The 27,474-nt window shown below is 60.4% G+C and overlaps 4 protein-coding genes and 1 non-coding gene across 7 annotated transcripts in view; 2 read left to right on the top strand and 3 right to left on the bottom strand.

The window, feature by feature from the left end:
• Window positions 1-461: 461 nt before the first annotated feature.
• On the top strand, window positions 462-3,463 carry WFIKKN1 (WAP, follistatin/kazal, immunoglobulin, kunitz and netrin domain containing 1). The gene is made up of 2 exons (XM_049791215.1): window positions 462-1,034; window positions 1,973-3,463. The coding sequence occupies exons 1-2, from the start codon at window positions 747-749 to the stop codon at window positions 3,461-3,463; spliced, it is 1,779 nt and encodes a 592-aa protein (XP_049647172.1). The 5' UTR covers window positions 462-746.
• A 475-nt stretch (window positions 3,464-3,938) lies between these two features.
• METTL26 (methyltransferase like 26) lies at window positions 3,939-7,619 on the bottom strand. Its single transcript, XM_049791169.1, has 6 exons — window positions 7,393-7,619; window positions 5,616-5,778; window positions 5,431-5,490; window positions 4,895-4,962; window positions 4,505-4,583; window positions 3,939-4,423 (listed from the first exon to the last, which is right to left on the bottom strand). Exons 1-6 carry the CDS (start codon window positions 7,599-7,601, stop codon window positions 4,376-4,378), a joined length of 627 nt encoding a protein of 208 aa, XP_049647126.1. The 5' UTR covers window positions 7,602-7,619; the 3' UTR covers window positions 3,939-4,375.
• Window positions 7,620-7,765: 146 nt separating this feature from the next.
• On the bottom strand, window positions 7,766-7,836 carry TRNAG-CCC (transfer RNA glycine (anticodon CCC)). The gene has a single exon. It is a non-coding gene; the product is annotated as a tRNA-Gly (tRNA).
• A 1,345-nt stretch (window positions 7,837-9,181) lies between these two features.
• Window positions 9,182-13,206, top strand: MCRIP2 (MAPK regulated corepressor interacting protein 2). The gene is made up of 5 exons (XM_049791795.1): window positions 9,182-9,283; window positions 9,387-9,468; window positions 11,512-11,639; window positions 11,906-12,007; window positions 12,701-13,206. Exons 1-5 carry the CDS (start codon window positions 9,232-9,234, stop codon window positions 12,769-12,771), a joined length of 435 nt encoding a protein of 144 aa, XP_049647752.1. The 5' UTR covers window positions 9,182-9,231; the 3' UTR covers window positions 12,772-13,206.
• Window positions 13,207-14,670: 1,464 nt separating this feature from the next.
• ABCA3 (ATP binding cassette subfamily A member 3) overlaps window positions 14,671-27,474 on the bottom strand; it is a 32,178-nt gene continuing 19,374 nt past the window's right edge. For all 3 annotated transcript variants that reach the window (XM_049791782.1, XM_049791781.1, XM_049791780.1), the window contains exons 15-31: window positions 27,172-27,382; window positions 26,723-26,873; window positions 26,167-26,265; window positions 25,776-25,968; window positions 24,062-24,365; window positions 23,455-23,728; window positions 22,655-22,859; window positions 21,946-22,165; window positions 21,541-21,699; window positions 20,808-20,980; window positions 20,379-20,513; window positions 20,048-20,242; window positions 18,912-19,099; window positions 18,636-18,806; window positions 18,190-18,377; window positions 18,009-18,082; window positions 14,671-16,737 (exon numbers count right to left, since the gene is read on the bottom strand). In XM_049791782.1, coding sequence (XP_049647739.1) covers window positions 16,606-16,737; window positions 18,009-18,082; window positions 18,190-18,377; window positions 18,636-18,806; window positions 18,912-19,099; window positions 20,048-20,242; window positions 20,379-20,513; window positions 20,808-20,980; window positions 21,541-21,699; window positions 21,946-22,165; window positions 22,655-22,859; window positions 23,455-23,728; window positions 24,062-24,365; window positions 25,776-25,968; window positions 26,167-26,265; window positions 26,723-26,873; window positions 27,172-27,382 — 3,072 coding nt within the window. In that variant the 3' untranslated portion in view covers window positions 14,671-16,605. The remainder of the gene's footprint in view (window positions 16,738-18,008; window positions 18,083-18,189; window positions 18,378-18,635; window positions 18,807-18,911; window positions 19,100-20,047; window positions 20,243-20,378; window positions 20,514-20,807; window positions 20,981-21,540; window positions 21,700-21,945; window positions 22,166-22,654; window positions 22,860-23,454; window positions 23,729-24,061; window positions 24,366-25,775; window positions 25,969-26,166; window positions 26,266-26,722; window positions 26,874-27,171; window positions 27,383-27,474) is intronic.

Here is a 27,474-nt window from a genome sequence, read left to right as displayed (position 1 = left end):
GCGAGCGAGGATGACCAGGGTGGACGCATGCCGGTGACGGCACCCTGGCGTGTGTCCAGCCCGGCTGCCTTTGCCCGTGGTGCCAGTGGGTGCCAAGAGGCGAGGTGCGGGGTGAGGGGCTCCCGGGCCAACCCGGACCCCGGCAGCTCCACAGCGTGGGCTCCGCGTGTCTCCCCGTCGGTGGCCCTGTCCGAGTGGACCACAGGCTCTGGATGTTTTCTCATCCTGCAGGAATTCAGCTCCGTGGGCTGGGCGGGTTTTTGTTTTTTTTTTTTTTTTTGTGTCCGCCCCCCCTCTCCCTTCACTCTCCCTCTTTGGAGACTTTCTGCATTCTGCCTTTGATCTCCCCCCCGCCCCGTGTTTGCCCAGCCGATCGCTGGGCTCGCTGGGGTTAGAGGCTGAGGTCAGCGCCTTTCCCATTCCAAACACCCAGAAACATCAGTGGGAAGGGAGGGGATTCAGATTACAACCTTCCCGTCCTCCCCTTCCACCCCACTCGCCCCGCTCGCCGTGCCGGCGGGGAGCCGGCGATGGACTGAGCCCCACTTGCCGAGGGACGCCGCTGCCACCGTGTCCCCGGCGCCCCGAGAGCCGAGCGACGGCGATGGATGGAGGTGGCGGGCAGCATCGCCGGTGGTCCGGCTGACGCTGGGCGTGCTGAAGGGCAGAGGTTTGGTCCTCTCCTCCTCCTCCTCCTCTTTGTCCCCCCTGCTCGCCCGCCTTCTCCCTCGTCCCCTCCATCCTGAATGGGATTTATCCCAAGGCCTCGCCAGCGAGCCAGGCCGGCGGCGTGGGGTGGCCAGATGCCTCCTCGCGGGAATTTCGGCCGCCAGAGCCGGGGTCGGCGAGCGGGTGGGCGGCAGCGTGGTCCCCTGGGCGTCGCGCTCCTCCTGCCTTTGCTGGCGGCGGCGGCGGCAGGGCTGAGCCTGCAGCCGGGCAGGATGCGGCACCTGGGGGTCTGTCCCAACCAACTGAACCCCAACCTGTGGGTGGACGCCCAGAGCACCTGCGAGCGGGAGTGCCAGGCCGACCAGGTGAGTGGGGTGGGGGGGGGGGGGGGGGCTGAGGAGGTGTGGGGATGGGGCTCTGGGGGGGGGGCATCTCCAGGTCCCCGACGGAGACCCTTTGGGGTCCCGTGCCCGGTGGCGCAGCCGGTTCAGTTTTTTCGGTGCAACAGGCTCAGCCCGGCTGCAACTTTGCCCCCTCGAGCCCCTGCTTGTCAACCGGCATGAGGGCTGCCCCGGGGGCCGCTCCCTGCCCCCCCCCCCCCCAGTAAGCAAAGAAACTGCTTGCTGCTCCCCCCATGTCCCCTCCCTCGGGGCATGCCCCGTGGCTAGGACATCCCCTCCATGTACCCCCAGGATGCTCCCACCCAGGCAAGGGGCTGGGATGAGGGGAATGCGTGTGCTGGGACAGGGACCCCCATCAGGCAGTGGACAGCCTCCCCTGGATGCCCCCCCCCCCCCCCCCCCCCCCCCCTCCCCAGCTCTCTTCCCATGGAGCCCACCCACGGACTGGGCTGCCCATCCCAGAGACCCCCAGCTCCGGGCTCCACAGCGGTGAGCCGGGGCACCAGCACCTCCGCCCCGGTTAGGGCTGCCTGGACCCAGGGGGAGACTCCTTTGCAATTCATCTGTGTAATGAGTTCTGCCTCCCCTCAGCCAGCAAAAGCTGAGAGGGGCGAGACACTGTCTGCCAGGGGCAGAAGGGGGTGTCATCACTGCAGTGCACCCCCTAAGCATCCTGGGGGGGATCGGGGGGGGCTCGCTGTGGCCAGCGCAACCGTGCCAGGGAGGTCTGGCTCTTCCCCAGAGCCCGGCGATGCTGAGGGAGCACAGGGCTGCGCGGGGGAAACCTGCTCACCCGAAAGCCCCACGGCGGGTGGGAGCGGCACCCACAGCCACGGCACGGCAGTGACCTTCACGTCCGCATCCCCCCCCAACCCCCAATCTCCTCTCCCCTCCCCGGCCAGGACTGCGAAGGCTTTGAGAAATGCTGCACCAACGTGTGCGGGCTGAGGAGCTGCGTGGCTGCCCGTTTCGCCGACGGCAGCCTGCCGGCGCTGGCGCTGGCGCCGGCGGCCTCGTGCGAGAGCTTCGTGTGCGCGCAGCAGGGCTCCGACTGCGACATCTGGGACGGGCAGCCCGTCTGCAAGTGCAAGGACCGCTGCGAGAAGGAACCCAACTTCACCTGCGCCTCCGACGGCCTCACCTACTACAACAAGTGCTACATGGACGCCGAGGCGTGCCTGCGTGGCACCCGCCTCACCACCGTCCCCTGCAAGCACATCTTCACCTGGCCCGACACCAGCCCCGTACCGCAGGAGACGACGGCGCGCCCCACGCCGGGAGCTGGCCCGGAGGTGCCGGTGCCCCCGGCCCTCTACAGCAACCCCTTCCACCAGTCGGTGCGCGCCGGCGGCACCGTTAGCTTCCGCTGCGACGTCAGCGGGCGCCCGCGGCCGGACATCACCTGGGAAAAGCAGAGCGAGCGGGAGGAGAACTTCATCATGCGGCCGGACCAGATGTACGGCAACGTGGTGGTCACCAACATCGGCCAGTTGGTCATCTACAACGCCCGCCACGAGGACGCCGGCATCTACACCTGCACGGCCCGGAACGCCGCCGGGTTGCTCCGTGCCGATTTCCCGCTGTCGGTGGTCAGGCGGGAGCCGGGGGGGACCCCGCGGGCCGGCAGCCCCCAGCCCTTTCCCAGCGCCGAGTGCCTGAAGGAGCCGGACCGGCGGCGGTGCGAGGCCCTGGAGGTGCGCTGGCACTTCGACGCCAAGCAAGGCTCCTGCCTGACCTTCCGCTACGGGGGCTGCGGGGCCAACAGGAACCATTTTGAGACCTACGAGGAGTGCCGGGCTGCCTGCTTGGGCAGCGCCCGCCCTACCTGCCTGCTGCCCATGGTGCAGGGTCCCTGCCAGAATTGGGAGCCCCGCTGGGCGTACAACCACCTGCTGAAGCAGTGCCACTCCTTCGTCTACGGCGGCTGCGAGGGCAACACCAACAACTTTGAGAGCAAGGAGACCTGCGAGGACGTCTGCCCTTTCCCCAAGAGCCTGCAGTGCAAGGCTTGCCGCCTGAAGAGCAAGATGGTGCTGAGCCTCTGCCGCAGCGACTTCGCCATCGTGGGGCGGCTGATGGAGATCGTGGAGGACCAGGACTCCGGTATTGCCCGCTTCGCCCTCGAGGACGTCCTCAAGGATGAGAAGATGGGCCTCAAGTTCTTCAATATCAAGTACCTGGAGGTGACCTTGACCGACATGGACTGGAGCTGCCCCTGCCCTAACATGACGGCGGAGGACGGGCCGCTCATCATCATGGGCGAGGTGCACGACGGCATGGCCACGCTGGACCCCAGCAGCTACGTCCGGGCGGCCAACGACAAGCGGGTGAAGAAGATCTACGAGCTGATGGAGAAGAAAACCTGCGACCTCCTGAACCGCTTCCAGGACTAGGGGAGAGCCGGGGATGTGACGATGTGGGGGGGGGGGGGGGGGGGGGGGGGGGGCAGGCCACAGACCCACCATGGGGGGGGGGGACCCCCACACCAGTGCATGTATCTAGGGGTTACCACTATTGCGTAGTTCCCCCCCAACCCCAAGCTGAGCCCCAGCCCAGCTCCCACCTCCTCTGTAATTTATCTGCCGCATGCCCCCCCCCCACCTCCCCGTGTACCCCCCAGCAGCAATAAAGGTCTGGGTTGGGTTGCAGAGGGGTGGGAGGTCTGCCAGAATCCTCCCCCCCCCCCCCCCCCCCATAAAAACCTTCCCACCGCACCAAAGCCTCCAGGCCCAGTGTAGCACCCTTGGGTGCTCCTGGTGCAGGATCTGACCGCCCCATTAGTGCTCTGGAGGGGATTGGGGATGCCCCCCTCCCCCAGTATCAGTGCTGAAAGCATCAGGGAGCTGCTGGGGGGGGGTGGGCAAAGCCCCGGAGTTTATTGGGGAGAGCAGCAAGCACAGTCCCGGGGCAGGGGGGGAAGCGAGATGGGTCCCCCCGCCATTGGCACAGCATCCTCCAGGGAAACTGGCACCGAGCAAGAAGTCTCTCCCATGCCCGGGGCTGCTGTGCCCCCCCCCCCCAAAAAAAACCTATGCCCCCAATGACATGTGTGGCAGCTTCTCTGGGCCAGGCTGGGGCGCCCCATTGCAAAGGGAGCCCCAAAGGGGCTGGGGGAGACAGACACCCCCCCCCTGCCCCGTCCCAGCCCACCAGCCAAGCCCAGCCCCAGCTGGGGCGAGCGGGGGGGCACTGTCCTGTCACTGCCGTCCCCAGCCCCAGCTGGCACCAGTGCGGGGACAACGTGACCCCCTTGAGCAGGCACTAATGGGGTGGGGGGGGGGGGGCGCAGCCGTGCTGGGAGGTGGTTACTGCTTGCGGAAGATGAGACTCTTGTTGTTGGCCGGCATGTCCACCTGGAAGTACAGAACTAGGGGTTGGGGGGGGGTCCCCATCAGTGGGGTGACCATCCCCCCCCCATAGACCCCAGCACCTACCATCCTCTCCAGACGCAGCCCGTTGGCCTCGGCCAGCTGCCGCAGCAGTGCCGTGTCCCGAAGGCCCCAGGCGGGATTGCTGGCGGGGAGGGAGCCGCGGGTCAGACAGACGGACATCTCACCCCTGCGCTCCCCGAAGGACCCCCATCTTCCAGAGGTGGCCCCAGGTGTGTGTATGGGGGGCCAGGGGCTCCCCCCACCCCAGCTGCTGCTTTAAGTCTTGTCTTGAAGGACCACGCCAGGAGGGAGCTTGCTCCCTGCAGCTGCAGGCAGCACGGACGGACAGACAGACAGCATGGGCAGGACAGGCAGACAGCAATGGGCAGGCCAGGTCACCAGCAGCCCTGGGGTGTCGTCCCCCCCCCCCCCCTCCGGCTCTCCCCCTCCTACCTCTGCCTCAGGCTGCGGTCGAAGTCCACGTTGCTCTGGGGGCTGATCCGGCCGTCCACGGCGTAAGGCTGCGGGGACACGAAGCCGGAGCTGCAGGCACGAGCCATTGCGTCCATTCCACCCCCCCACACCCCCCCCCCACACACCCCCCAGTGTCCTCCCCCCAGCCCACGGGCTGCTGTCCCCACCACACACAGAAGCCAAGAGAGAAGGGACACGATTCCCGAGAGGGACCGCAGGTCCCATCACCCACTGTGGGTCCTGTCACCCATCGTGGGCCCCCCCCCCAGACCCTGCCCTGGATGGGGCGAGGGACGACAGCATCCCTCCCGGCCTGGGAGCACACAGTCAAAGCGGCCCCATCCAGGGCTCAGGCTCAGGATGTGCCCCAAACCTGAGCCCCCCCCCCCCCCCTTTCCCAGCCCCCCCCCCCAAGCCATGCTGCCTTCCCATCTACCCCCCCCCAGCATCCCCAGGGACACCCCGCACCCATCAGGATGCTCCCGCACCGACGGGTGCAACCGAGCAGCACGTACCCCGTAGGTGAAGAGCACTCCTCCAGGCTTCAGCAGCACCCCAGCACCCTTGAACAGGCCCTGGGGAAAGAGAGAGGTGGGGATCAGGCCAAGGAGTGGGGGACACCCCCCCCAGGAGCCCCCTCCTCAGCCCTGGGACCCCCAGACCAGGGGACAGGGACGTGGCGAGGGCCGGCGTAGCTCACCTCGGTACAACGCAGCTCCGCGATGTGCATCATGTTGATGCTGACGAGGAGGTCGAGGGTGGCGGGTTGGGTGCCCCCCCACGTCTCCCAGCCCTGTGAAACGTCCAGCAGGATGGGGGGCAGCATGTTGGGCACCTGCATGGCCTCCGCGTAGGCAGCGATGCTGTGGGTACCAAACCCTACATCAACCCTCAGATGGGGCATCGCCTGCACCCCCCGCCACCCCACAGAGCCCCCCACCAGTGCCCGCTGCAGGCAGACCTGAAACCTGCCCGTGCTGGCTGCCACCAACATCTCCCAGGTGGAATCTCTGATGTCTAATAATAAGGTTGTGCTTGCGCCACAGCCTGGAGGGGGGCTGCTACAGGGCCAGGGGTCTGGTATCGCCGAGCTCTTTGCTACAGGCAGCTGCCAGAAAACCTGTGGCACATGGACCGAGAGACCCCAGCGCCTTAAAAAAAAAAAAATAAAAAAAATCCCAATTCACTGTTGCCTCTCGGCAGGGCAGCCAGAGCACGCTGCCATCCCAGCTGCCTGCCTGCATGCTGCCTGCACCCACGTGCTCGGGCTGCCTGCACCCACGTGCTCAGGCTGCCCGCACGCTGCCTGCACCCACACGCCCGCCTTGCCCGCACCATTGTTGCCAGCACCCACGTGCTCAGGCTGCCTGCACCCACGTGCCCGGGCTGCCCGCAGCGCTGCCTGCACCCCTGCACCCAGGCTGCCTGCACGCTGCCGGTACCGTGTGATTTTGGTGTGATTTATACCCTTTTCGGCGTATTCACCAGCCAAGTCTCGGTGTCCGAGGCGGCAGAGCAGGGAACCGCAGACTCCCGGCCCCAGCCCAGGGATTATTTTCAACCAGGGTGGTGTCGTGCTGGGGGCCGCTGCCGGAGAGGTGACGGGTGGGAAGGATGCTGGCTGCAACCCCCCTGGACAGGCGCCGATTTTGGCACCTCTCCACCGGGTTTATTTTATTTTCGGGAGGGAATTCCTCCCCGCACTGCAGAGCCGGGGATTATTTTTGTTTCCTGAACGGAAACCGAGCCTTCCGAGCCCGGCGCTGAAATGCCAGGAATGGGCATTTGGCCACAGCCAAACCCCCCCACGCAGATACAGAGCAAATAAACACGGCCCGACGCGGCTTGCCGGGGCAGTGTGATGCCGGGAGTGGGGTGTGAGCTACCCACCGCGTGGGTGGGAGTCACTGCCCGCATCCTGGTGAGCTGGGCATTGGTCCTGGCATCACCGCGGAGCATCCCGGCCACGCGTGGGTAACCGGAGGGTGACCACCGCTCAGCAGTGCATGGTTGGGTGCTTTGCAGGCAGGAATCGCTCTGTAACGGGGTTGGGGGGGGTGGAGAGTTAAATATTGGGGCTTTTCTGGGAAAAATAAAGTACTGAGCTGGGGAGCCTGGGCTGTTTGAGAGTTGGATGTTGGGGATTTTCTGGGAAAAATATAGCAAGCGCTGATTCGGGGAGCCTGGGCTGTCCAAGAGTTGAATTCTGTGTTTTTTCCTGGAAAAAAATAAAGCATCAAGCAGGGGAGCCTGGGCTGTCGGAGAGTTCAATATTGGGTCTTTTCTGGAAAAAAAGTAAGCCTCAAGCTGGGGAGTCCGAGTCAGCTGAGAATTGGCTCGCGGGTCTTTCCTGGAATAAAATACGGCACCGAGTCGGGGAGCCCGGCCACTCTGGCCGTGGGTGCGTCGGGAGGGGAGGGTCTACAGGTTGTGCCCCCCAGGGACCCCCCACCCTCCACGCCGTGCTCCCCCCTCACCTGCGCAGCGCCCGGGGCTCGATGTCGGAGGGTTGCCAGAGGGTCTGCGGCAGCGCCCGGGCAAAGTGAGCGGCGTGGAGTCCCGCCCCAGCCCCCACTTCTAACACCCTCAAGACGTCGGATCCCTCGTGGGTGCCGGATCCCACGTACCGCCGCAGTACCTCCAGGATCGGGCCCTTGTTGCGCTCCGCCGCTGCCGGCGTTTGCATGGCTGGAGAGGGTGGTGGTGGCCGTAGCGCGGGGACTACAACACCCAGAAGTCCCCACGGGGATCCGCCCACCCCACGCGCCGTGGGTGGAACCACCCACGGGGGCGGGAGGGGGCAGGGAAATTAAAAAAAAAAAAAAAAAGGAGGAAGACCAAAAACGGTTCTGCGCCGCCCGGGAATCGAACCCGGGTCGCAAGAATGGGAATCTTGCATGATACCACTACACCAGCGGCGCCGCTGGGCGCTTTCCCGGCCGCGCCGTACTCAGCCTGTCCACGCGTGACCGCGGGGCGCGAGTGGGGGAAACTGAGGCACAACCCCCTTGGGTAATAGGGCAGGCGAGGAGCCGGTGATGGGGTCCCCTAGGTCACAGTCACCTTTAAGTGCAGTAATAAGGGCCGACTCCTGTTAGTTTGGGGGAATCGGGTGGGGGCCAACGGCTGCTGGGTGCCCCCCTGCAAGGCACCCACGGGTGCCTGGCACCCTGCAGGATCAGGCTCTGGTTTGCAGAATGCTCTTTTGGGGAGTCGGCGGGCCCCACCTCCCGCACTGGCAGGGCTGGGCCACCACGGCCACGCAGCTCGTGCGGTGGAAAGGCCAAGGTCACCCTTGGGGGGGGGTGGGGGGGGGGGTGGTGGCTTTGTTCCCAAAGACCCCACTGGGTTCGTCACGCGACCTGTCCCCAAAACCCTGGGTGCCACTCTGCGGGGTGGCCGGGGACCGGCCCCGCGTCACATCCCGGGGCTGCATCTCACGCCGCGTGGGGAGACCTCAACGCCCCTTCCCCGCTCCGAAGGTCACCGCGGTGGCCTGGACGTGGCCCCCCACCCTGCGTTGCGGGGTGGCCCGTGGCTCCCGGGTGGTCGTGGGGTGCGTGGCTGGGGCTCACCAGGCTTGTCACGGCACTGTCCCCACGGTGGTGGCACCTCAGCCTCTGCCTCGGCACCCCCTCGCTGTCCCCTGCGTGGATCCCGTGTGTCCCAGGAGTGGTTCCTACGTGTCCCCACGGTGTGTCCCACGGCTCCGGTGTCCCCTCTCTCCTAAATACCCCCCTGCGTGTCCCCACCTCCCTTGTGACCCCTGCGTGTCCTGCACGCCCCGTGTCTCCCACATCCCATGCGTACCCTCTATGTGTCCCCCGTGCGTCCCCACGCCCGCCCCCCCGTGTCCCTGCGCATTCCCTCCGTGCCCCCCACCCCCACCCCACGCCTCCCGCGTGGGTCCCCACCTCCCGCGTCCTCTCCCTGCGTGTCCCCTGCCTGTCCCCACATCCCACGCGTACCCCACCGGCTCCCCACGTCCGTCCGTCCCCACCTCCCACGCGTGTCCCGCTCGCGTCTCCCACCACCCCCAAACTCTCCCACCCTCCCCGCCACCGCCACCAACACCCCCCCCCCTCCCCCCCCCCTCCCGTGTCCCTCCCACCCCTCAGCAAACACCCCCACCCCGAGCCCGTCCCGCGCGGGCCCTTTAAGGGCGGGGGCGTGTCGCAGCGGCCGGGCCCGGCCCGGCCCGGCCCGTTAAAGGCCCGGCGAGGGGCACGCGCCGCACTTAGGCCGGGGGGGGGGGCGGCGGGCGGCGGGGCCGGTAGCGGGGGCCCGGAGCGGGTTTTAGGGCCCGGTGCCGCAGGATGTACACGCTGACACGCGGTCCCAGCAAGCTGGCAACGCAGCGCCGTACAGGTACAACGGGGAACGGGGCGGGGGGACACGGACGGACGGGGACCGTCCCGTTCTGCTTTCACCCCCAACCCCGGTACGTTCTGACACCCACCGCCGCCCGTAGGTCCGACGCAGCAAGCGGTGGAAAGCAACAAACTGGGTGAGCTGCGGGGCCGGCTCCAACCCGGCGCCTGGCCCCCTGCCAGGTGAGCCCCGTGGTGGTGGTGGCGGCGGCGGCGACGACCGTGACCTTGGGGAAAGGTTACCGGGGCGGCCGGGCCGCGCCGCCGGGGGAGGGACCGCGGGGGGGGGGGGGGGGGGTGGGTGGGTGGTGGTGGTGGTGGTCGGGGTGGGGGACCGTCGCTTCGCACCCCGGGATTTGCCGAAGTGGGGGTGTGTGTGTGTGGGAGGGGGGGGGGGGGGAGTGGGTTGCAGCCCTGCCCGCTTGCCGTGGAGACTTGTACACGCGTGGTGTGGGCCGCCACTGGGGGAGGGGCGGTGACGGGACCGGACTTGGTGTGTTCTGCCCCCCCCCCCGGCTCAACCGCCCCGGGGCGGTACGGCTAAAGGCTGCTTCCTAAAAGCATGGGGGATTGGGATTTGTGGCTGGAGGAGCGGGCAGGGAGGTAGACACGGGTGGGGGGGTGGGGGGGGATCCTGCTGCTGCCTGGGGTGCTGCACCCCCACCCCTCGGGGGGGGGGGTACAGGCGTGGGGGGGGGGGGGTGCTGTTGCCTCTGCCGGTGCCGGAGGAGAGCCGGTGGCCAGGCCAGGTTGGGGGTTGTGCAACCCCCCCCCCCCCCCCGACCCCAAACCCACTGGCTGAACCAGCACCGGGTGGGTGCCCCCCACCACACCGGGCACCCATGTGTAAGCACCCGGTCCCCGGAGCTGGCAGATCCCAGCTGCAGCCCCAGACCCACGGAGGAGGCCGTGGAGGCCCACGGGCAAGGTTTGGAGGTTGTCCCTTGTCCCTAAAAAGGGTGGTGGGGGGGGGGAATAATGTTGGGTGAAACTCCCAGTAAAAATAACTGGAGCTGCTGGGCAGGTGTTGGAGGGGATTTAAGCAGCCAGGGGGGCGATGGCTTCTTTTAAGGAGATGCTTTCTCGGCTGCAGAGCTGGGGGGGGGGGCAAACCCCAGCCTGGCAGAGCAGGCAGCTCAGCTCTGTGGGGCCTGTACAGCTCTGCCTGTTTCCTCCAGCTTCAAGAAATGGATGAAAAAAAAAAAAAAAAAAAAAAAGCCTCCCCTCCAGCTCCCCTCCATCCTGAGATCTTTCCCTAATTAACCGGTGGGATTGCTACCACGCTTAGTCCTCCTTCAGGCAGGTTGCTTGGGCATGCTCCTGGCCGCTGCCCTGCCTGCAGCAGGCAGGGATGCCTGCCCGGTGCACCCCAGCCGTGTGTGGTTTGGGGTGCGTTCTCCTGCCCCAGGCTCTGCCTGGAAAACTGGCAGGAGAGGTGCAGGCAGGGGCTGCCTGTTCTCTGTCTCACCTGCCCTACAAACCGTAACCTGCCCGTGCTCCCAGGGCCCCTTAGACTTTGTCCTGTGAGAAACGTGGCCGTTGCAGACGTGTCCTGCCCCAAAGCTGGGGAGAAAAAAAACCTAAAATACTGAAGTTTTGCATTGAATGTGCCCACGAGTCTCATCCCAAAGCTTGCCTGGTTTTGCTGTTTCCAGGCTGGGGCTGATTTGGGTGCCCTGCTCCTTGGGAGGGGATCCCAGCTCTGAGGAAGCCTGACCTGCTCCCAGTTGGCAGAGGGTTTCATCCCAATCCTGGGGCACCTCAGAGCTGTGGTGGGGGCCGGGGCTGCTCCAACAACCCCCAGTGCTTGGCCTGCAGAAGATGGCACCGCGATGCATCCCCCTGCCCAGTGCCTAACTGGATTTCAGTTCAATTTTCCTGGTATTTCAGCAATTTTGGTGGCAGCCTTTTAATTTTTAGGGACTGCACTCAGTGCCGAGGATGGATGGGAGACGGCCAGCCCATGCTTTTCCTTGGGGAGCTCCCCTTACTTGCAGGAACCCCCTCTCCTGCTGGCTGGGTCCCTCACGGTCCCCTCCCTTGGGGACAAGGCTGAGCGGGACTGGCCTGGCTGCAACTGTGCCCCTGGCCTTGCCGGGGCTGTGGGCGAGTATAGAAGCTGTGGAGCAACCCCAGGACAGTTGGACAGCCCCTGTCCTTGCTCCAAACCGTGGTGGGAGGAACCTCCTGCCCCCCCCCTCACCCCTGCCTTGCTTCCCCCACCAGCCCAGCCCAGAAACTCGTCTTCAACAGAGTGAACGGCAAAAGGCCGCAGGTACTGCTGCAGCAGGTCTCGGCCCCTGAGGAGTGCTACACGCTGGCACACGAGGAGAACGTCCGCTTCGTCTATGAAGGTGAGGGCAGAGGGTCCCTGGGGACAGGCACCCGTTTGCTGTTGCATCCCTGGGGGGGGGGCCTGGAGCACGTGGGGTCCTTTTTGAGGCAGCTACATCGTGCTGGGGACCTCGGTGGCAGGGATAGGGTCCTCAGCCTGTCCCCCCCCTTGCCACTGGCTCCTGCTCCTCTCCCGCAGCCCCCCCTGGGCTGGGAAATCCGTATCCCAAAACTATCCACTGCCTGTTCTTCCCCACCCCCCACCCCCCCCCCCGCACCCCACCAGCCTGGCAGCAGGTAGAGCAGCAGTTGGATGGCAGCCGGAGCGGGGAGAGCGCCTGCGGCCCCGTGCAGTACGTAGAGAAAACCCCCAACCCCGGATTGAAAAGTAAGTGGGAAGCAGTGGTGGCACTCAGGGGTGCAATGAGCTGGTGTGGGCTCAGCCAGGCACCTGCGCAGGGCTGTGATGGGAGGAGGAGGAGGAGGAGGAGGAGGATGATCCCCATGCTGAAGGGGCTGGGTTGGGTCTGTCCTGCTGGTGCTGAGGCCGCTGGGGCGGGGGTGGTCCTTGGGGGGGGGGGGGGGGGGGGGCAGCTGGCCCCTGGCACTGTGGTGGGGGATGTCCTGCTGTGCCCCGTCGGAGGAGCCTAAGCGAGCAGGATGCCTGGTTGATGACTCTTCTGGAAATCATGCCTTCTGCAGCCACCGAGGTGGGTTCAACGTCATGTGCCGGAGAGGAGCCCCCCGGGTCCTGCCGTGGGGACCTGCCTCTCCTGGGGCCAAACGGGACCAAGCCAGAGCACAGCGGGGATGGGGACAATGTGCTTCTCTGATGGCAGCTGGAGTAAGGGCTCTGGATGCAGCCTGGGGGGGCCCTGCAATGGCCAAGAAGTCCCCAAGAAGAGAAAGTCCCTGTAAACCCAGCCTGGCCTTTTGGGGACAGGGCACGGGAGTGGGGGAGATTTTGGGGTGTCATTTTTTTTTTTTTCCAGTGGCAAATGGGTATGGCTCAGGGGGAGCACGTGGAGCTCTGTTCCAGCTGCTCTGCTACGCTCTCCTTTCTCCCTCCTCTCTCTTTCAGACTTTGTTCCCATTGACCTGGAGGAGTGGTGGGCACAGCAATTTCTGGCCAAAATTGAAAACTGCTCATAAAAGGGAAGAAAGGTTTGGGTTTGGGGTTAATTTGGGGGATTTTTTTTTTTTTTTAAGAGAAACAGAGTTGAGAGTATCTGGTCAGAACCCAGAATTGGTGGCATTTTAGAACCACATTTTTAAAAGATGACTGAAATCAAGTGACCCTTGCTGCCAGCCCAGCGAGGCCAGCGGGACCGGACCACAGCCATGCCTGGCCGCACACCCCCTCCCTGCGCCTGGTGTGGAGGAGCAGCGTGTGGCCCCAGCCAGGATTCCTTAAGTGCCAGTTCTTGGACCGCTGCAGCTCCTGCAGCCTCCAGCTCCCAGGGACACTGTGGTGCCATGCTGGGGATGAGGGAGCGGATCCCCCCCTGTGACCGTAGCCACAGGGAGGACAGTGCGGTGCTGTAGCAGGACTGCCAGACAATAAAGCGCTGAAACTGCCAGTGGAGAGACATTTGAGGGATGGGGAGGATGTGTTTGCTGGAGGTGGTGAAGCAGCTGGGGTGCAGCATCGGGCCCTGGGCTGGTGTGGAGTGGGGCATCCCTGTGGAGTGGGGATGCTCGTGGCTGAGCCCTGGAGGTGAAGGGCTTGGAGTATCTCCCTGTCTTCCCTGGAGTGGCATCCTTGCCCCAGTGCTGCCTTATCCAGGGGCTGATGCCTTGGCTGTGTGTTTGGGACTGGGGGGGGGGGGGAATATATGGGCCTCTGCAGGTGACATGGGCAGGGGGCTGAGCACCCTGGCTGTAGTTCAGAGGTGGGCTGCAGTGGGGGGGGGGGGGGGGTTAAGCTGCAGGAATGAGGGTGCCAGGGCCAGCCCCCCTCCTCCCACCATGGAGGCCCTTGACATCATTGCTCTGACAAAAGCTATTTTGAGCCTCAAGGTCTTCCCTTTGCCCATGGCTGTTGGGTACAGTGGGGGGCTAAAAGAGGGTGGTTGTAGCTGCCTGTGGAGCAAGAGAAGGGGGAACCCCCCCCTGCTCCCCGAGGCACCTGGCCCACAAAAAAGGCCTCAGCCCATGGGCTTTTCCAGGCTGGACTGACCCTTCCAGGTCAGGTTTTGGAGGGCCCCCCCCCCCGCTTTCCCCATGTCCTCCCCCCAACACAGAGCAGGACATCAACACAGCCCAAGCTCACCAGGGCTGGAGTTGCTGACTCCAAAGGAGGCCAGGAAACACCCACTGGAAAAAAAAAAAAATTATCTTTATTATTCCTATGATGGTAATAACAACCACACTGCAGCCAGAGGGGGAGCAGCAGCTGCCTGGGACCTGCGATGCTTCGTCCACTGCACATGGCCACCCCAGCCTGGAGGCCAGAGTGTTGCCAACAGTAGCCGTGACCCTGCCAGCACAAAACCTGGCTGACCTCCAGCAGCAGCGCCAATCCGGTGAGCAATTCTGGTCCTGCCTCTTGCCCCCGGGGCTGGTGGGACCGGGCACTGCGGCTGTAACCGAAATAGTGAGCAGCACTGTGCACAGCTGGTGGGTCCTGCCTTGGTGAGAGAGGAGGGTTGTTACAGCACCATATGACCAAAAAAAATGCTGCTTTGTTAAGGTTTTCTTTGTTTAGGCCAAGATGGCCCCAGCAGCGGTGGGCTGGTGCCAGGGGCTGCTATCCTTGTCGCTGACTCCTCTACCGTGACGTTCATGGGGGTTATGGTGCCGCCTGCCCCAGGACCAAGCCTTGGAGGGGGGTCACCAGTACCCCAATGGGACAGATGCTGGGGCAGGGGCTGTGATTTTTGGCTCTCCTGCCTATTGCTGCTGTGCTCAGGGTGCTGCCAGCTCATGGCAATTTGGCATCTCGCCCTCCTGCAACCCCCTCTTTCCTACTGCTCCCCATCCCAGGCAAAGCTCGGGATGCTCTGCTATGTGCTGCCGTATCTCCCCTTCCAAAAAAAAAACCCTGTTACTGGGAGTCCTAGCGTGTTCCTGGTGCCTCCAGGCACCCTCCCACCAGAAAGCATCTCCCCCCTTTCCTTGCACAGGCACTGCCCTCAGGAAGGTTGCTGGTGCTGGGTTTTTCCCACTGCGTGGTGCCCCTGGCAGTGGCTGGCTCTGCTATGGGCAGGGATGCTCCCAGGGAAGAAACCCTCCATGCCAGCAGCTCTGAAGGGCTCCAAGGCGGTCCAGGGATGCCATTCACCTGCTGGCTACGTACTAATAAAAACACACATCGTTAAGATCCAGGGAAATTCTTAGTAACATGATGCACCATCGTTTTGAACAACAACATTAGGCAAAGGGGGAAAAAAATGGAACAGGAAAGAATGAGTCAGTCACAGGAACAAAACAAAAACCCAACCCAAAAATATAACCCAACCCCTGACAATGCAATCACTAGAAGGGAATCAGCACCCCTCGCCATAAATACTAATTCATTTCGTTATGTGCAATTGTGTGTATTACTATAGTGCAAATAGCTCTGCATTGATCGCGGAGCAGCCGGCCCAAAGGGGACTGCCCCAGGTGACACAGGGACTAGTTAAGGACAGACAAGAATCAACACGGTTTAAAACAAACAAACAAATAAAAAAAACCAACCCAGCCACTGGGAAACGCCAAAAAGAAATCCCAGTTGCCAACCTCCGACTCGGCGCGGGCAGTGCTGGTGCCTAATGCACCGTGCCCAGCAGCATCCCCCGTGGCCGGGCAAGGGCAGGACAGTGCCTTTGCTCCCTGCCTGCTGCCGGTGGTGCAGAGGGGATGGGGACGAGAAGGGGGACAGGGGACGGGCATGCTCTGGTCAGAGCTGCGGGGGGGGGGGGTGGGGGTGTAAGGGGAGAGCACAGCAGGACATGGGCTCAGCGAGAACATCGCTGGCCTTCCAAACCAGTCCTGCGGCTGCATAGCACGCTGCACGGCGGTGCTGCTGGGTCAACCTTTTTCGTGGACGCAATAACGAGCCCAGCAGCGTCCCCAGGCACCCCGCGACACCTCTCGCCCTTCAGCCCGAGTTCTGGTTCTGCAGCCGTACCCATCACATGCTGTAGCAAGGGCCTGAGCTCTGGGCGTTTCTCCAGTAACACATCCTCCCTCGTGCCCAGCGCCAGCACCCGGCACCGCACAGCCAGCTCCCCCTGCGCAGCTCGGGCCGGTGCCAGCTCCTCGGGAAAGGCTGGCCTCCGCTCCTGGGTAAGCAGGCAGGAGGGGAACAGTGTTTTCTAAGAGGTTAAAGGAGACGGAGGCTGCTCCCTGCCACGCACAGGGGACAGCCGGGAGGCCGGCCCTGTCCTCTCCAGCTAGACGCTAAGTGCTTCTAAGGGCAACCGCGGCGCATCCTAATTAACCCAGCAAAGAACGGTTTGGATCTAAGCTATTTGACAGCCTCCTGTTATACCACGAGCAAACCACCTAACAATACACGTCGACATGCGGGCGAAGACCACGAAGCAGCGTCCCGATGGGTGCGAGCGTTGGGCAGGGAAAAGGGTCGGCGGGCAGAGCACGGTGCTGGTTGGGGACAGCATCCCGCTCCTCCTCTGCCAGCCCAATCCCCAACACCCATCTCCACCCATCCAGGCTTCCCTCTGCTTTTTGGGCTTTTTTTTTCTTTTTTTTTTGCTGTATAGATGGGAATGAAGGCTAGAGAGTGGAAGTGCCACATGCACACACACGCTCACACACACAGACGCGCGCCGGCACTGCGGCGGCACGCGATGCGCACGCACCACTTGCGTTCCCGACGGCAGAAGGTACGACGCCATCCTCTCCCCCCTCCCCGGTGAAAAGTTTCTTACATTTATACATTGTTTAAGACACGCCGATATATAAATTACTGTCTCTCTATATACTATGTATAGGCAGCAGCGCCAGTCCATGACGAAGGGCACCAGTGGGGGCTTCTGCTCATTTCCCTCTGTCCTCTGTGTAGTGCTGGAAGCGAGTGAAGCTCATGAAGACTTGCTCCAGGGATATCTGGCTCACCGAATAGTCTTCCAAGCGATACTTCTCTTTGGCTTTCTCCAAGGCCCCGAAGACCTGCAAGGGACGGCACGGCAGTTATTGCAAGGTACCTCGGCTCCCGCACCGCAAGTTGCAACTGAGAAAGCAGAGGCAGCTTTTTCCTCCAGGGAGACCTGGGGAAAGCGATACCTCCCCTGGCAGGAGGGCGGTGGGAAGCCAGGAGATGGACCTCACCCCATTAAAAAATATATGTTGTGTGTATATATATTTTACATACATATCTAAGATACATACATACACGTATATATACGTATGGTTTTTTATATCTATCCCTGGGCTGGGATCCCAGCCCAAGGTTTCTGCTCAATACACTATATATATAAAATAGATGTATAATATATAAAAATTATATAGTATAATATATATATAGTCTATACATTAACTATCTGTATATAGTATACAGCTAGTTTTTATATATTTAGTATATATAATTTTTATATAATCTGTATACTATGTCCTCTATATAGTATATATACTCTATACTGTATACTATACACTATACTATATACTTTAAAGTATATAGTATACAGATATATATATAAAAACCTATATATAGACTTACATACTGTACATAAAAGCAACCTGTACACTATATACATCTGTATAGTATCTATATTTATATATAGATAGTATATGACTATCTGTATATACTATATATATAACTATCTATGTATACTGTATACAGATATATATATACTATATATATATATTTTTAATATATATCCCTGGGCTGGGAACCAATAGGGTCTGTGGCTCAGTAAAGGCGATGCCCGTGGCCCCAGGTGGGACAGGACCCAGCAGGGAGATGCAGGGTGGGAGGGATGCAACTACCAAACACATCCCTTCCAGCACCCTCCAGAGCCTTCAAGAAGTATTTTGAGATGTACAAACAAAGGCAAAATCAGCTCTTGCTCCCCAGGGAGACCCTGCTTTCCCCCTGGAGGGCTGTGGTCAAGGGCAGCCAGTTTGGGGGGGGGGGGGTGGGTGGGTGGGATGGAGTGGTCCCGGCTCAGCATGCACGGTGCGTCCTGGGTGCTTGCACACTGACCATACGTGCAGGTGACCTGCTTGGGCCAGGAGGTGGGAAAGGGTCAGGGAGAAAAACCACTATTTAATTAGCTTGGTTTTTATAAATCACCTGGATTTTGGACAGAGCATGGCTCTGGAAGAAAAGGGAGATGAGTTGAGCGTAAAAGCAAAGCATCAAGAGCATGCGAAGGGGCAGGAACAGGGCTGCCCCTCCAGCCTCCTGCAAAGGGGTGGGACGTGCTCCATCACCCCCTTACCTGTGCCCAGCTGAGGTTCTTGTTGGTCAAGTGATAATGTACCATGCCCTGGTGCTCGTGTTTCAGGACACTGCCTGGGAGAGACGAGCAAGGAGAGGCTCCGAGTTAGGAAACTCGCTGAAGCTCACAAGCAGCACCCTGCCCTCCCCTGCGGAGCAACCACTCCAGCACTTGATGGTACCTGGGAAAGTCTTCTCCACGAAGGCCTTGAAGGCCTGCAGCTCGCCCTCCTCCTCGCTCCGCGTTTTGGCCAGCAAGGTGTAGCCGCTGCCAAACTTGCTTTTGAGGTGCTGGGGGCTGCCCAGGCATTTGAACTGCCCGTTCACCATGATGGCCAACCGCGTGCACAGGGCCTCGCACTCCTCCATGCTGCAGGACAGAAGAGGACTTGTTCAGCAGGGCAGGAGCAGCGAGACAGAACAGCCGAAGCTTCTGGGAAGGGGCTGGAGGTGGGTTCTCTCCTCTCTGGGCTTTTGGAGGAGGGAGATTTGGGTAAAAGCCAGCTCCTGCTGGCTGTGGGAGTGCCCGCCCACCATGCTGTGGAGGTGGGTCCCATCCCCTGGACCCCATCACCCTACTGGCCGCTCCCTGATCTCTCAGGCCAAGCCCTGCCCGGACAAGTGTCACCTGTGGGAGGTGAAGATGATGGATTTGCCACACTCCCGTGTCCGCGTCACTGCATCCCAGAGCAAACGTCGGGCCACGGGGTCCATGCCGGTGGAGGGCTCATCCAGGAAGATCACAGGGGGACCACCGATGAGGGCAATACCAGCGCTCAGCTTCCGCTTGTTACCACCGCTGCGGAAGAAGACGGGAATGGGGACAGAGACCCGACATGAGCCCAGGGAGAGTCCCACAAGATGAGGGGTAGAGAGCATGGGGTGTCTGCACGTCTCCTCTCACCTGTAGGTCCTCACGAGCTTGTCGGCGTGGGGCTCCAGGAGCAGCCCCCTCAGCATGTTCTCCACGCAGCTGCCAATGTAGCGCTCGGGGATGCCCCGCAGCCGGGCGTACATGCTCAGGGTCTCGCGGCCCGTCATGTGGTCCAGGAGGGCATCGAACTGCGGGCAGTAGCCGATCCGCTGCTGGACCTTGGGACAAGAGGAACCCAACGGGGATTAGCTCACGGGCAGGTCTCTGCAAGGAGGTGTCCAAGCCAGAAGGTGCCTTGGCACCCACAGGGCTTTGCTGCACCTCTGCAAGGTTTTTGCTCAAAGCGATGGGGACTGAGCTGCAGCTTCAAAACCGCAGGTGAAACGAGAGGGAAATTCCCTGGTTGCTGGAGCAGCCAGTCTGGCGGGGATGGACACATGCAGGACACCTCGGAACGGCAACTGTGTGATCTCGCGCTGTGTTTCCCAAGCTGGTTCCTTCATTGCAAGGGGCCATTTCAGGTGGCCCAGGCTCTCAGGAGAAGGAAGCACTGGAGGGTCTGTACCTTCCCCATATCCTGGTCTCCTCTGGGGCCAAGAGCCCAACAGAAGGCAGAGTCCCAGGGGAGGAAGCAAGCAGGGCCACGCTTTTAGGGCAGACCTTCCCCGTGTTCTCCTTGCCTGATGTTGTCTGGGGTTGACGGTGGTAGAGGAATCCAAGGATTGAACTGAAAAGCCTGAACCCGGCTCGCTCATCTCTTGCTTTTCCAAAGGGAGTGGGCAATTCCCAGCAAGGAGACCTCTAGCAGGGGTCTGGAAAGGTTTGACCCACTTGCTTTAGAGAGACCATCATCCGACTGCAATCACTAACACACATTTTTCACATTTCCAACTATGGAGCTAACCCCTTTGATGAAGGGTTTGCCACCCTCGCAAGGTTTGGCTTCCATTTGTTTCACATCTGTCATCCCCATGGAGAGGGGCCTGCTTCCACGTGGCCAGATAATGGAGAGCTGGGCCAGACAAGGACACAACGTCCCTGGGATATTACCTCCACCCCTGGCTACTGCAACCATGTCCTCCTCAGAGGCACTCGCAAGGTGGCCCAGCCCAGCCAGACGCAGGACCGTTTGTCACGCCGTCCTCCGCCCCCGCAGCCCTCAGTACCTTCTTGATGTTGGCCAGAATGCTGTGGCCATCCACAAAGGCATCCCCTGACGTGATGCTCTCGTCACCAGTCAGCATCTTGAAGGTGGTGGTTTTGCCCGCTCCGTTGAAGCCAAGAAGGCCAAAGCATTCCCCTTTGCTGACCGCCAAGGAGATCCTGTCCACCGCCAGCAGGGACTCTCGGCTGTCGTAGACCTGGTGGAGACCAACACACAAACCACGCCAGTCACCACCCGATGGCACAGCAAGGCAAGTGGTGGCTTTACCAGCCCCGTGAGGACCGTGGCTCAGCTGGCAGCAGGATACTCGGGAAAGGCCATGCTCTCCTCACCTTGGTGAGCTCCTTGATGACCAGAGGGCTGCTGAGAGATGACAGCAGTTCTGGTGGTGACTCCAAAACCTTCTTCCTCTCATCTGCCACGTCCCGGTCCTCTGGCAGCACAGACACCCTGTTCAGCAGTGCCACCTAAACATGGTGGAGAAAAAACAGTCTGCTACCTGGCTGCTGTGGGACAAATGGGTTCCTCCAACGCCCCCAAATCCGGGCAGGATTCATCCCTTCAATCAGCCACCTCTGGGGATGCCTCAGTCCCTTTGCCAACCCATACACTCAACAGGATTGGCCCCTCCAAGCAACCTGCTCCAGGGCCGCTCCCTGGGAAGATGATTTAGGTGAAGAGGACCTGTCTCCAGCTCGCATGGACTCCTGGGCTCGGTTTGGAAGGCACCTTACTTCTCCCTCCCACATGCTTCAGCTCACCCATTTCCGCCGCCTGCAGATGCCACAGACCAAAGTTCTCAGTCTCCAGAGAAGGTTTGTCTCAATGAGGAAAAGGAGGAAGAGGAAGGAGAAACCCTGGATGGTCAAAGAGGTCAGGTATCGTCCGATCCCAGGCATCTCCCAGGAAAAGTAGTTCATCTGATAACTGATATCTGAGCAGGGATGGAACAAAACCAAGACTTGGATCAATCCACTCTGGGAAGGGGCAGATAAGCTCCAGAGAAAGCTGTGAGCCCAAAGCTTTGCCAGGCTCATCTCCACCCCAGCCCACACTGGCTGCCTGCCCACAGCTCTTCCCAGTGCTCATCTCCATCCCAGCCCACACTGGGCTCCCTGCCCGGAGCTCTTTCCAATGCTTCCCACAAGACGATTAAAGTCTGCTGGGGATCTGGCAGAAGATGCCCAGTGGAGGCACGTAGAGGAGGTCAAGTCACTCTTGGGACTGGGATTTCATTACTTGTCCGTGAAATTTTCCCTAGCCCACATTTTCCTTCAAACCATTAGTAAGGAAAAGATTCCTTAATTGGATCACCTATGAGTGTTAAACACTGCCCAGTTCTTGCTTTAAAATGGTAGCTGGAGCTAGTGCTGAGGTTGGGTTAGAGGCCCCGTGATACTGCCCAGTTCCACCACCCACCCCACACAGACCCCCCCAGCGCAGCTACGGTGGGATGGCCAGGATGGGCAGGTGAGGACCAACACAGAGACTCACTGAATGCCTTGCAGATGAAGATGGCTTCAACAGAGGAGGTACAAAACTGAATGAACTCATAGTTCTGGTAGAAGTCACTGATGCATTGGCCCAAACAGTAATTGGGTAAGATGAGAAAGACTTTATCCAGGGTTTTGGAGAGATCCACCAAGCCCAGCTCTGAAAGAGGAGCACAGGAGGATCAACAGATTGGAGTTAGCTGGTTTAGAGACTCTGATACTTCCAAGTTCAGAAGGAAAACCAACAAATTTTGTCACGTTTAATGGGTAAGAATGGACTGTCATTGGGTTTTTTTGCTAGTACGGGCACAGCTCTGGGGTGGACTCAAAGAGCACCCTTGGGGGCTGGATCATCTTGGTGATGGCAGGGTGCAGCGCTGGGCAGGCAAGGAGGGCAGTGACCCACCTGGGATGCTCATGATGGTGACCGCGAGGAAGGTGGCTGTGCCCGAGAGGATGTTGAAGATGGTGAGCCGGGTGTAGGCTGTGGCTGCCACTGAGAAGAAGAAGCTGAGGAGGTACATGAGGGGGATGATGGCCCAGCCATAAAGGAGGAAGATCAGCATCACATCAACAAGGTGGCTGTCTTGGGTGAAGGCTTCCACATCAAAGGCTTGGAATATCACCTGGGGCACAGCAATGCGAGGAGAATGCACGTTTGTCTTGACCGCAAGCGATGTCTCCTCTCAACGGCCCAGGCAGCAAGGTAACGGCAGCACCGCGCTGAACTGGATAACCCATCACAGATGGTGCCTACCAGCAGCCCATGTCTGTCCCCAAGGGAAGCCCTCTTTCTGCAGACTGGGATGCAGAAGGGCAGATCTGGGGAATTCCTCTCCATGCTCCCATGCATTTGAGAGTTTCTAGTGTCCACATCCAAGTGTTCAGGGGCCAGACGCTGCAGCCAACTGACCCAGCTGGTCGGCCATGGCCCAGCTCCCAGCAGAACCAAGGGACAGCTTTCTTGCTGGTCCTTTCTATTAACTGAGACAATGCCAGTGGCCTCATCCTCTTCCCTGCACCCACACACATCCCAGCTCTCCCAGAGGAGCAGCACCCAGAGCTCCCACCCAAGGGGAGGACAGGGGGATATCAGGGTGTCAGGGGTAACTCACCAGCATCAGAGCACAAGGGATGAGGAAGTTGATGATGTCCCAGAGCAGGGCGGAAAGCCAGAAGTTGACCACGTAGACGCCACTGACAAACTGGACGTGCTTGGCTTTGATGGCCCGCTCGCTGACCAGCAGCAGAGCAAAGGTGCTGGCGAGTGAGGCCATGCCATACAGCAAGTTGATGGCAATTGCGAATCCCGTCTGTCCTCTGCAGGAAGAGCAGCAAGGCAGGTTAGGAGAGGAACAGCTCGACAAACCAATGCTGAGGCTACGCGGGGACAGCACACCCACGCCGTGCTTCCCGTGGAGGCTACGCTCACCCAGCAAGCCAGCATGCAGAAGAAACACCCCGTGATAAAAGTGCACCTCAGTAAGATGAGGATCTCCCACGCATAGCCCACCTACCACACCACAAACCTCTACCCTGCCTTTGCAAGGTCCCACGCACATCCCCTCTGGTACAGGCGAGGTTCAAAGACCCTGGATGCAGGATTTCGTGAGGTGTATGGCCATACAGCCCCCTCTGCTCTGAGCACCCAGGGAAAACCAACCCCAACCGGTATCTAGAGGGGAATACCCGACCACCGAGATACGTGCATGGGGCGATGTGGCTGCCAGGCTCAGGCAGGTAACTCATCTACACAGCTTTGCTCTTCTGACCTCCTGAGTACAATCACAGCTATGTTTGGGTCTGAGAAGCTCCAGCCTGGCTCCTCCACTGACACTAGTACAACCAAGCCAATCTGCACCCATGGAAGTCACAAGCCCTAGCAGGAAAGCAGGCGCCGTGCCATCAGACGTACTCCATGAGCTGGTCTTTGGCCTTCTCAGTGATGTTGCGGGGTTGAGGGTAGTTGGTGACTGTGATGGAGGCGTTGGGGCCCACCAGTACCCTGAAGACAGCGTTGTCAGCCAGCATAAGGGCCGTGGCGGGGGAGTGGTATGCCTGGTTGTTGAAGAGCGCAGTGACCGCTGTGCGATTCCCATCTCCTTCAAAGGAGGCAGCTGCGATGTAGTGCTCGTTGAAGGCTCCCCCTTCCTCGGAGGCTCTTGAGATGAGGTACTCCTCCAGACCACCTGCCAAACACCGTTATGAGCCGGCTCCATCACGTGAGAGCTAACTGGGGCCAACTGGAAAAGACCCCAAGCAGCCCCAGCCCTGGTGGCCCACCCTAGCCCCAACGATGGCCACAAACACGGGTTTAAGGAGAACACAGCTCTGCTTGGGTGAGGAGGGGTCCTGTCAACCGTGGGACTCTACCGTGCGGGAGAAGATACAAGGGGATACATCAGATAACGCCGCAGCTGGGACCTGAGCCACCCCACCAAGAGCCCTGGCAAGAGAAGCCCGTGGCTCCTGCACACCCCGCCGGGCATCGCCTGCTCCACGGGTGCTCTGTGAACCCTCACCCAGCACCTCCAGCGGTGACTGATGCTGGGCATCCAGCAGCTCCACGTACTGCTCCGCCAACCTCTGCGACAGACCCGAGGCAGCCGAGACACAGAAAGGCACAATGGTCTGACCGTAGGGCTCCAGCGTCAGCCTCAGCAGGGAGGAGTCCCTGGGTCCCGGGAAGGTCTTGGCCACGATGAGGGCAAAGGCAGTGAAGATCAGAGGCACGAGGAACTGCGCTGCCACCATCTTCCAGTTGCGCCAGCTGTACATGGCTCGCTTCATGAACATGGCGTAGAACTGCTGGCAGCACAGGTAGAACTGGGAGGGGAGAAGTCAGGTCAACGCGAGCCCTGCCAGCTGCAGACAGCCCAGCCGGCCACATCACCCCACGCAGCTGATGGGGGAAACGACCCCAAAACCACCTCCCCGTCCTGCCTGTAGCCTGTGAGCCCACAGCAGAGCCCGCTCTCCAGCCAAGCCTGGAAAGGGATTAAGCAGGGCAGCTGCTTGACACCCAGCACGGCAGGTCAGCCCATCAAACTCCATGACTTCCCAACAGGATGCCGTCACTTTGGGATCTCAAGTGTTGTCCTGGTTTCAGCTGGGATAGAGTTAATTGTCTTCCTAGTAGCCGGTATAGCGCTATATTTTGGGTTCAGTATGAGAAGAATGTTGATAACACACTGATGTTTTCAGTTGTTGCTAAGTAATGTTTAGACTAAGTCAAGGATTTTTCAGCTTCTCATGCCCAACCAGCAAGAACGCCGGAGGGGCACAAGAAGTTGGGAGGGAACACAGCCAGGACAGCTGACCCAAAATTCCAAAGGGGTATTCCATACCATGTGACTGGTCATGCCTGGTATATAAACCGGGGGGAGTTGGGCAGAGAGGGTTTGCTGCTCGGGAACTAACTGGGCATCAGTCAGCAGGTGGTGAGCAATTGCATTGTGCATCACTTGTTTTGTATATTCCAATCCTTCTATTATTATTGTCATTTTAGTATTGTTATTACTATCATTATTAGTTTCTTCCTTTCTGTTCTATTAAACTGTTCTTAACCCACGAGTTTTACTTTTTTTCCGATTCTCTCCCCCATCCCACTGGGCAGGGGTGGGGGTGAGTGAGTGGCTGCGTGATGCTTAGTTGCTGGTTGGGGTTAAACCACAACAGGTGGTAAAAGCAGCTTCAGCCATGACCTTTACCTTCCTCCACCCCTCAGCATTTGAGGTTCACAAATAGGATTACTGCAACACGGCTGCCTGCCAAAGCAACCGGGCTGAGACACCTGGGAACTCCCAGCCCAGCCGTTGCAAGCACCTTCTTTGCTTTTTAAACCCATAAACATCTTTCTCCCCTTCTGCCTTCCAGACATGCCCTTGAGAAACATGGGGAAATTTATCACGGATGCACAGGCAGCGTGCCATGAAGGCCTGCCAGGGATCTGAAACACAAGCCTAGTGAGGGAAGGAAGATGTTTTTTCTCCTCTCCCTGCTGGAAAGCCCAAGTGATGTAGCAACAGCAGGTGAAAACCACTTTAGATCACCTGGGACACCTTCAGGAGCATCTCCGTAGACCTCAAGATTAACACAAAGAGGATGGCAGTGACCAACCCCCACAACCTGAAAAATTACTTGCCCTAAAGATGCGGATTTGAATTTGATCTTCCCATTTGATCTTCCAAACCACACACAACGAGACTAGCCTGCACCGACACCCCCAGCACTCACCCCGGTGTTGAGCTTGATGCTGGAGCAGTCCTCCGTAATAAGCGCCCCGCTGTCATCCGTCATATCTGTCATGCCGCTTAAGCTGCTGGAGTCATCCATGGCCCAGTCGTTGGAGCGTCTCTCGTGCTGGTACTGGAGAGCAGGCAGCTGGATGGCCTGGATATCCATACTGGAGTCCACAAGCTTCCCAACCCTGTGCCAGGAGGGAAAGCGGGTGATGAAATACAGACCCAGACGAGATCAAGCTGTTGAGCTGGGGAAGCCAAACCCAAGAGACAAAACCCAACACATCCCCTGGAGAGCTGTGTAGGACACCACCACCGCTGAAGCCCATGGGGACTGGTCATCACCAGATGACACCCCACCGGGGCCAGCCCCCCCTCCTGCCTACCTCAGGAAGACTTCCTCCATGGTGGTGACCGAGGCGCCGTAGCTGGCGATGCCCAGCTCCTCCCGCTTCTGCTCCAGCTCTGTGAACAGGGCCTCAAACCTGAACGGAGAAGCGAGGCGTTAGACGCTGATGCTCCTCAGAGGGGGCACTCAGAGGTTAAGACCCTCTGGGCATCGGTTCTGCAGCTGGTTTGAGTCCTGCAGCCAGCTCCGGGGCTGCCTGCAGCACTAAGCACCCCACTCTTCCCACAAGCAGCTTTTGGGCTCCATCTTCTGCTCCTTCTTGCCAAAGGCAGCCTTGGCTAACCATATACTTGATTTCAGAGCCTGCCTTGTTTGTGCCACCCTCCACGCTGCAGCCGTCACCAGCTATCAGCAACCAACAGACATAGGGGACAATGGCGGTGAAAGGAGGAATCGAGTCCGATTTTCCAAGACCGGCGCTGATGCAAAGAGTGGCTCCTCCTCCCAGCAAGCCCATGATGACAGTGTTTGCCCCAGTATGTGCAGACGACGGGAGCCACCCTGGGAGGGCAAGCAGGGGACGATGACATTACCTGTGCGTGCTCTCCTTGGGCAGGATGAAGGACAGCTCTGCCCCAGCATTGCTCTCCATGGTGGCGTTGGGCACGTAGTGACAGATGAGGCGGGAGATCTCCCCCAGGTTACAGTAGGGCTCCTTCACCATCACCATATGATATCCTGCGCCTGGGCAGAGCCACAAGAGAAGGGAGAGGAGGGTAAATCACAGCCCAGCCTGTCCCTGGGGTGCTGGAGCAGAGAGGGATGCTAAGGCACCGCAGACCATTGATGGCTTTGCCTGGGCATGGATGCAATTGCAGGAGCAAGTGTGGGGATGGGCCTCAGAAGAGGCGGAACAGCACAACGGGGAACAAGCAGCCATCAGACAAGGAGCAATGGGTCCCCTTCCCTGCCCTATATCCCCTTCCTGCTCCTCCCTGGCAAGGAGAAGACATCAAGCACGGCCTGCCTGCTCCTCCCTTACCATATTTCCGCTTAAGGAAGAGTGAGGAGCCGCAGCACTGCAGCTCGCCCTTGGCCATGATAGCTATGCGGTCCCCCAGCAGGTCAGCCTCATCCATGAAGTGGGTGGTCAGCAGGATGGTGCGGTTGCTCCTCTGTTGCTGCAGAAGGTCCCACGTGGCCCTGCGAGAGGCTGGGTCCATCCCTGACGTCGGCTCATCCAGCATCACCACCTGCATGCAGCAGATGGATGCTGATCAAAAATGGCTGGGAGAAGTACAGCAGCACCCGGGGCCCAGAAGAAGCCTTGACCTTGCAACATGCA

The sequence above is a fragment of the Accipiter gentilis genome, chromosome 33 (assembly GCF_929443795.1).
Source record: "Accipiter gentilis chromosome 33, bAccGen1.1, whole genome shotgun sequence".
NCBI lineage: Eukaryota > Metazoa > Chordata > Aves > Accipitriformes > Accipitridae > Astur > Astur gentilis.
The sequence above is the reverse complement of the archived record's forward strand: the minus strand, read 5'-3'. Positions and strand labels throughout refer to the sequence as shown.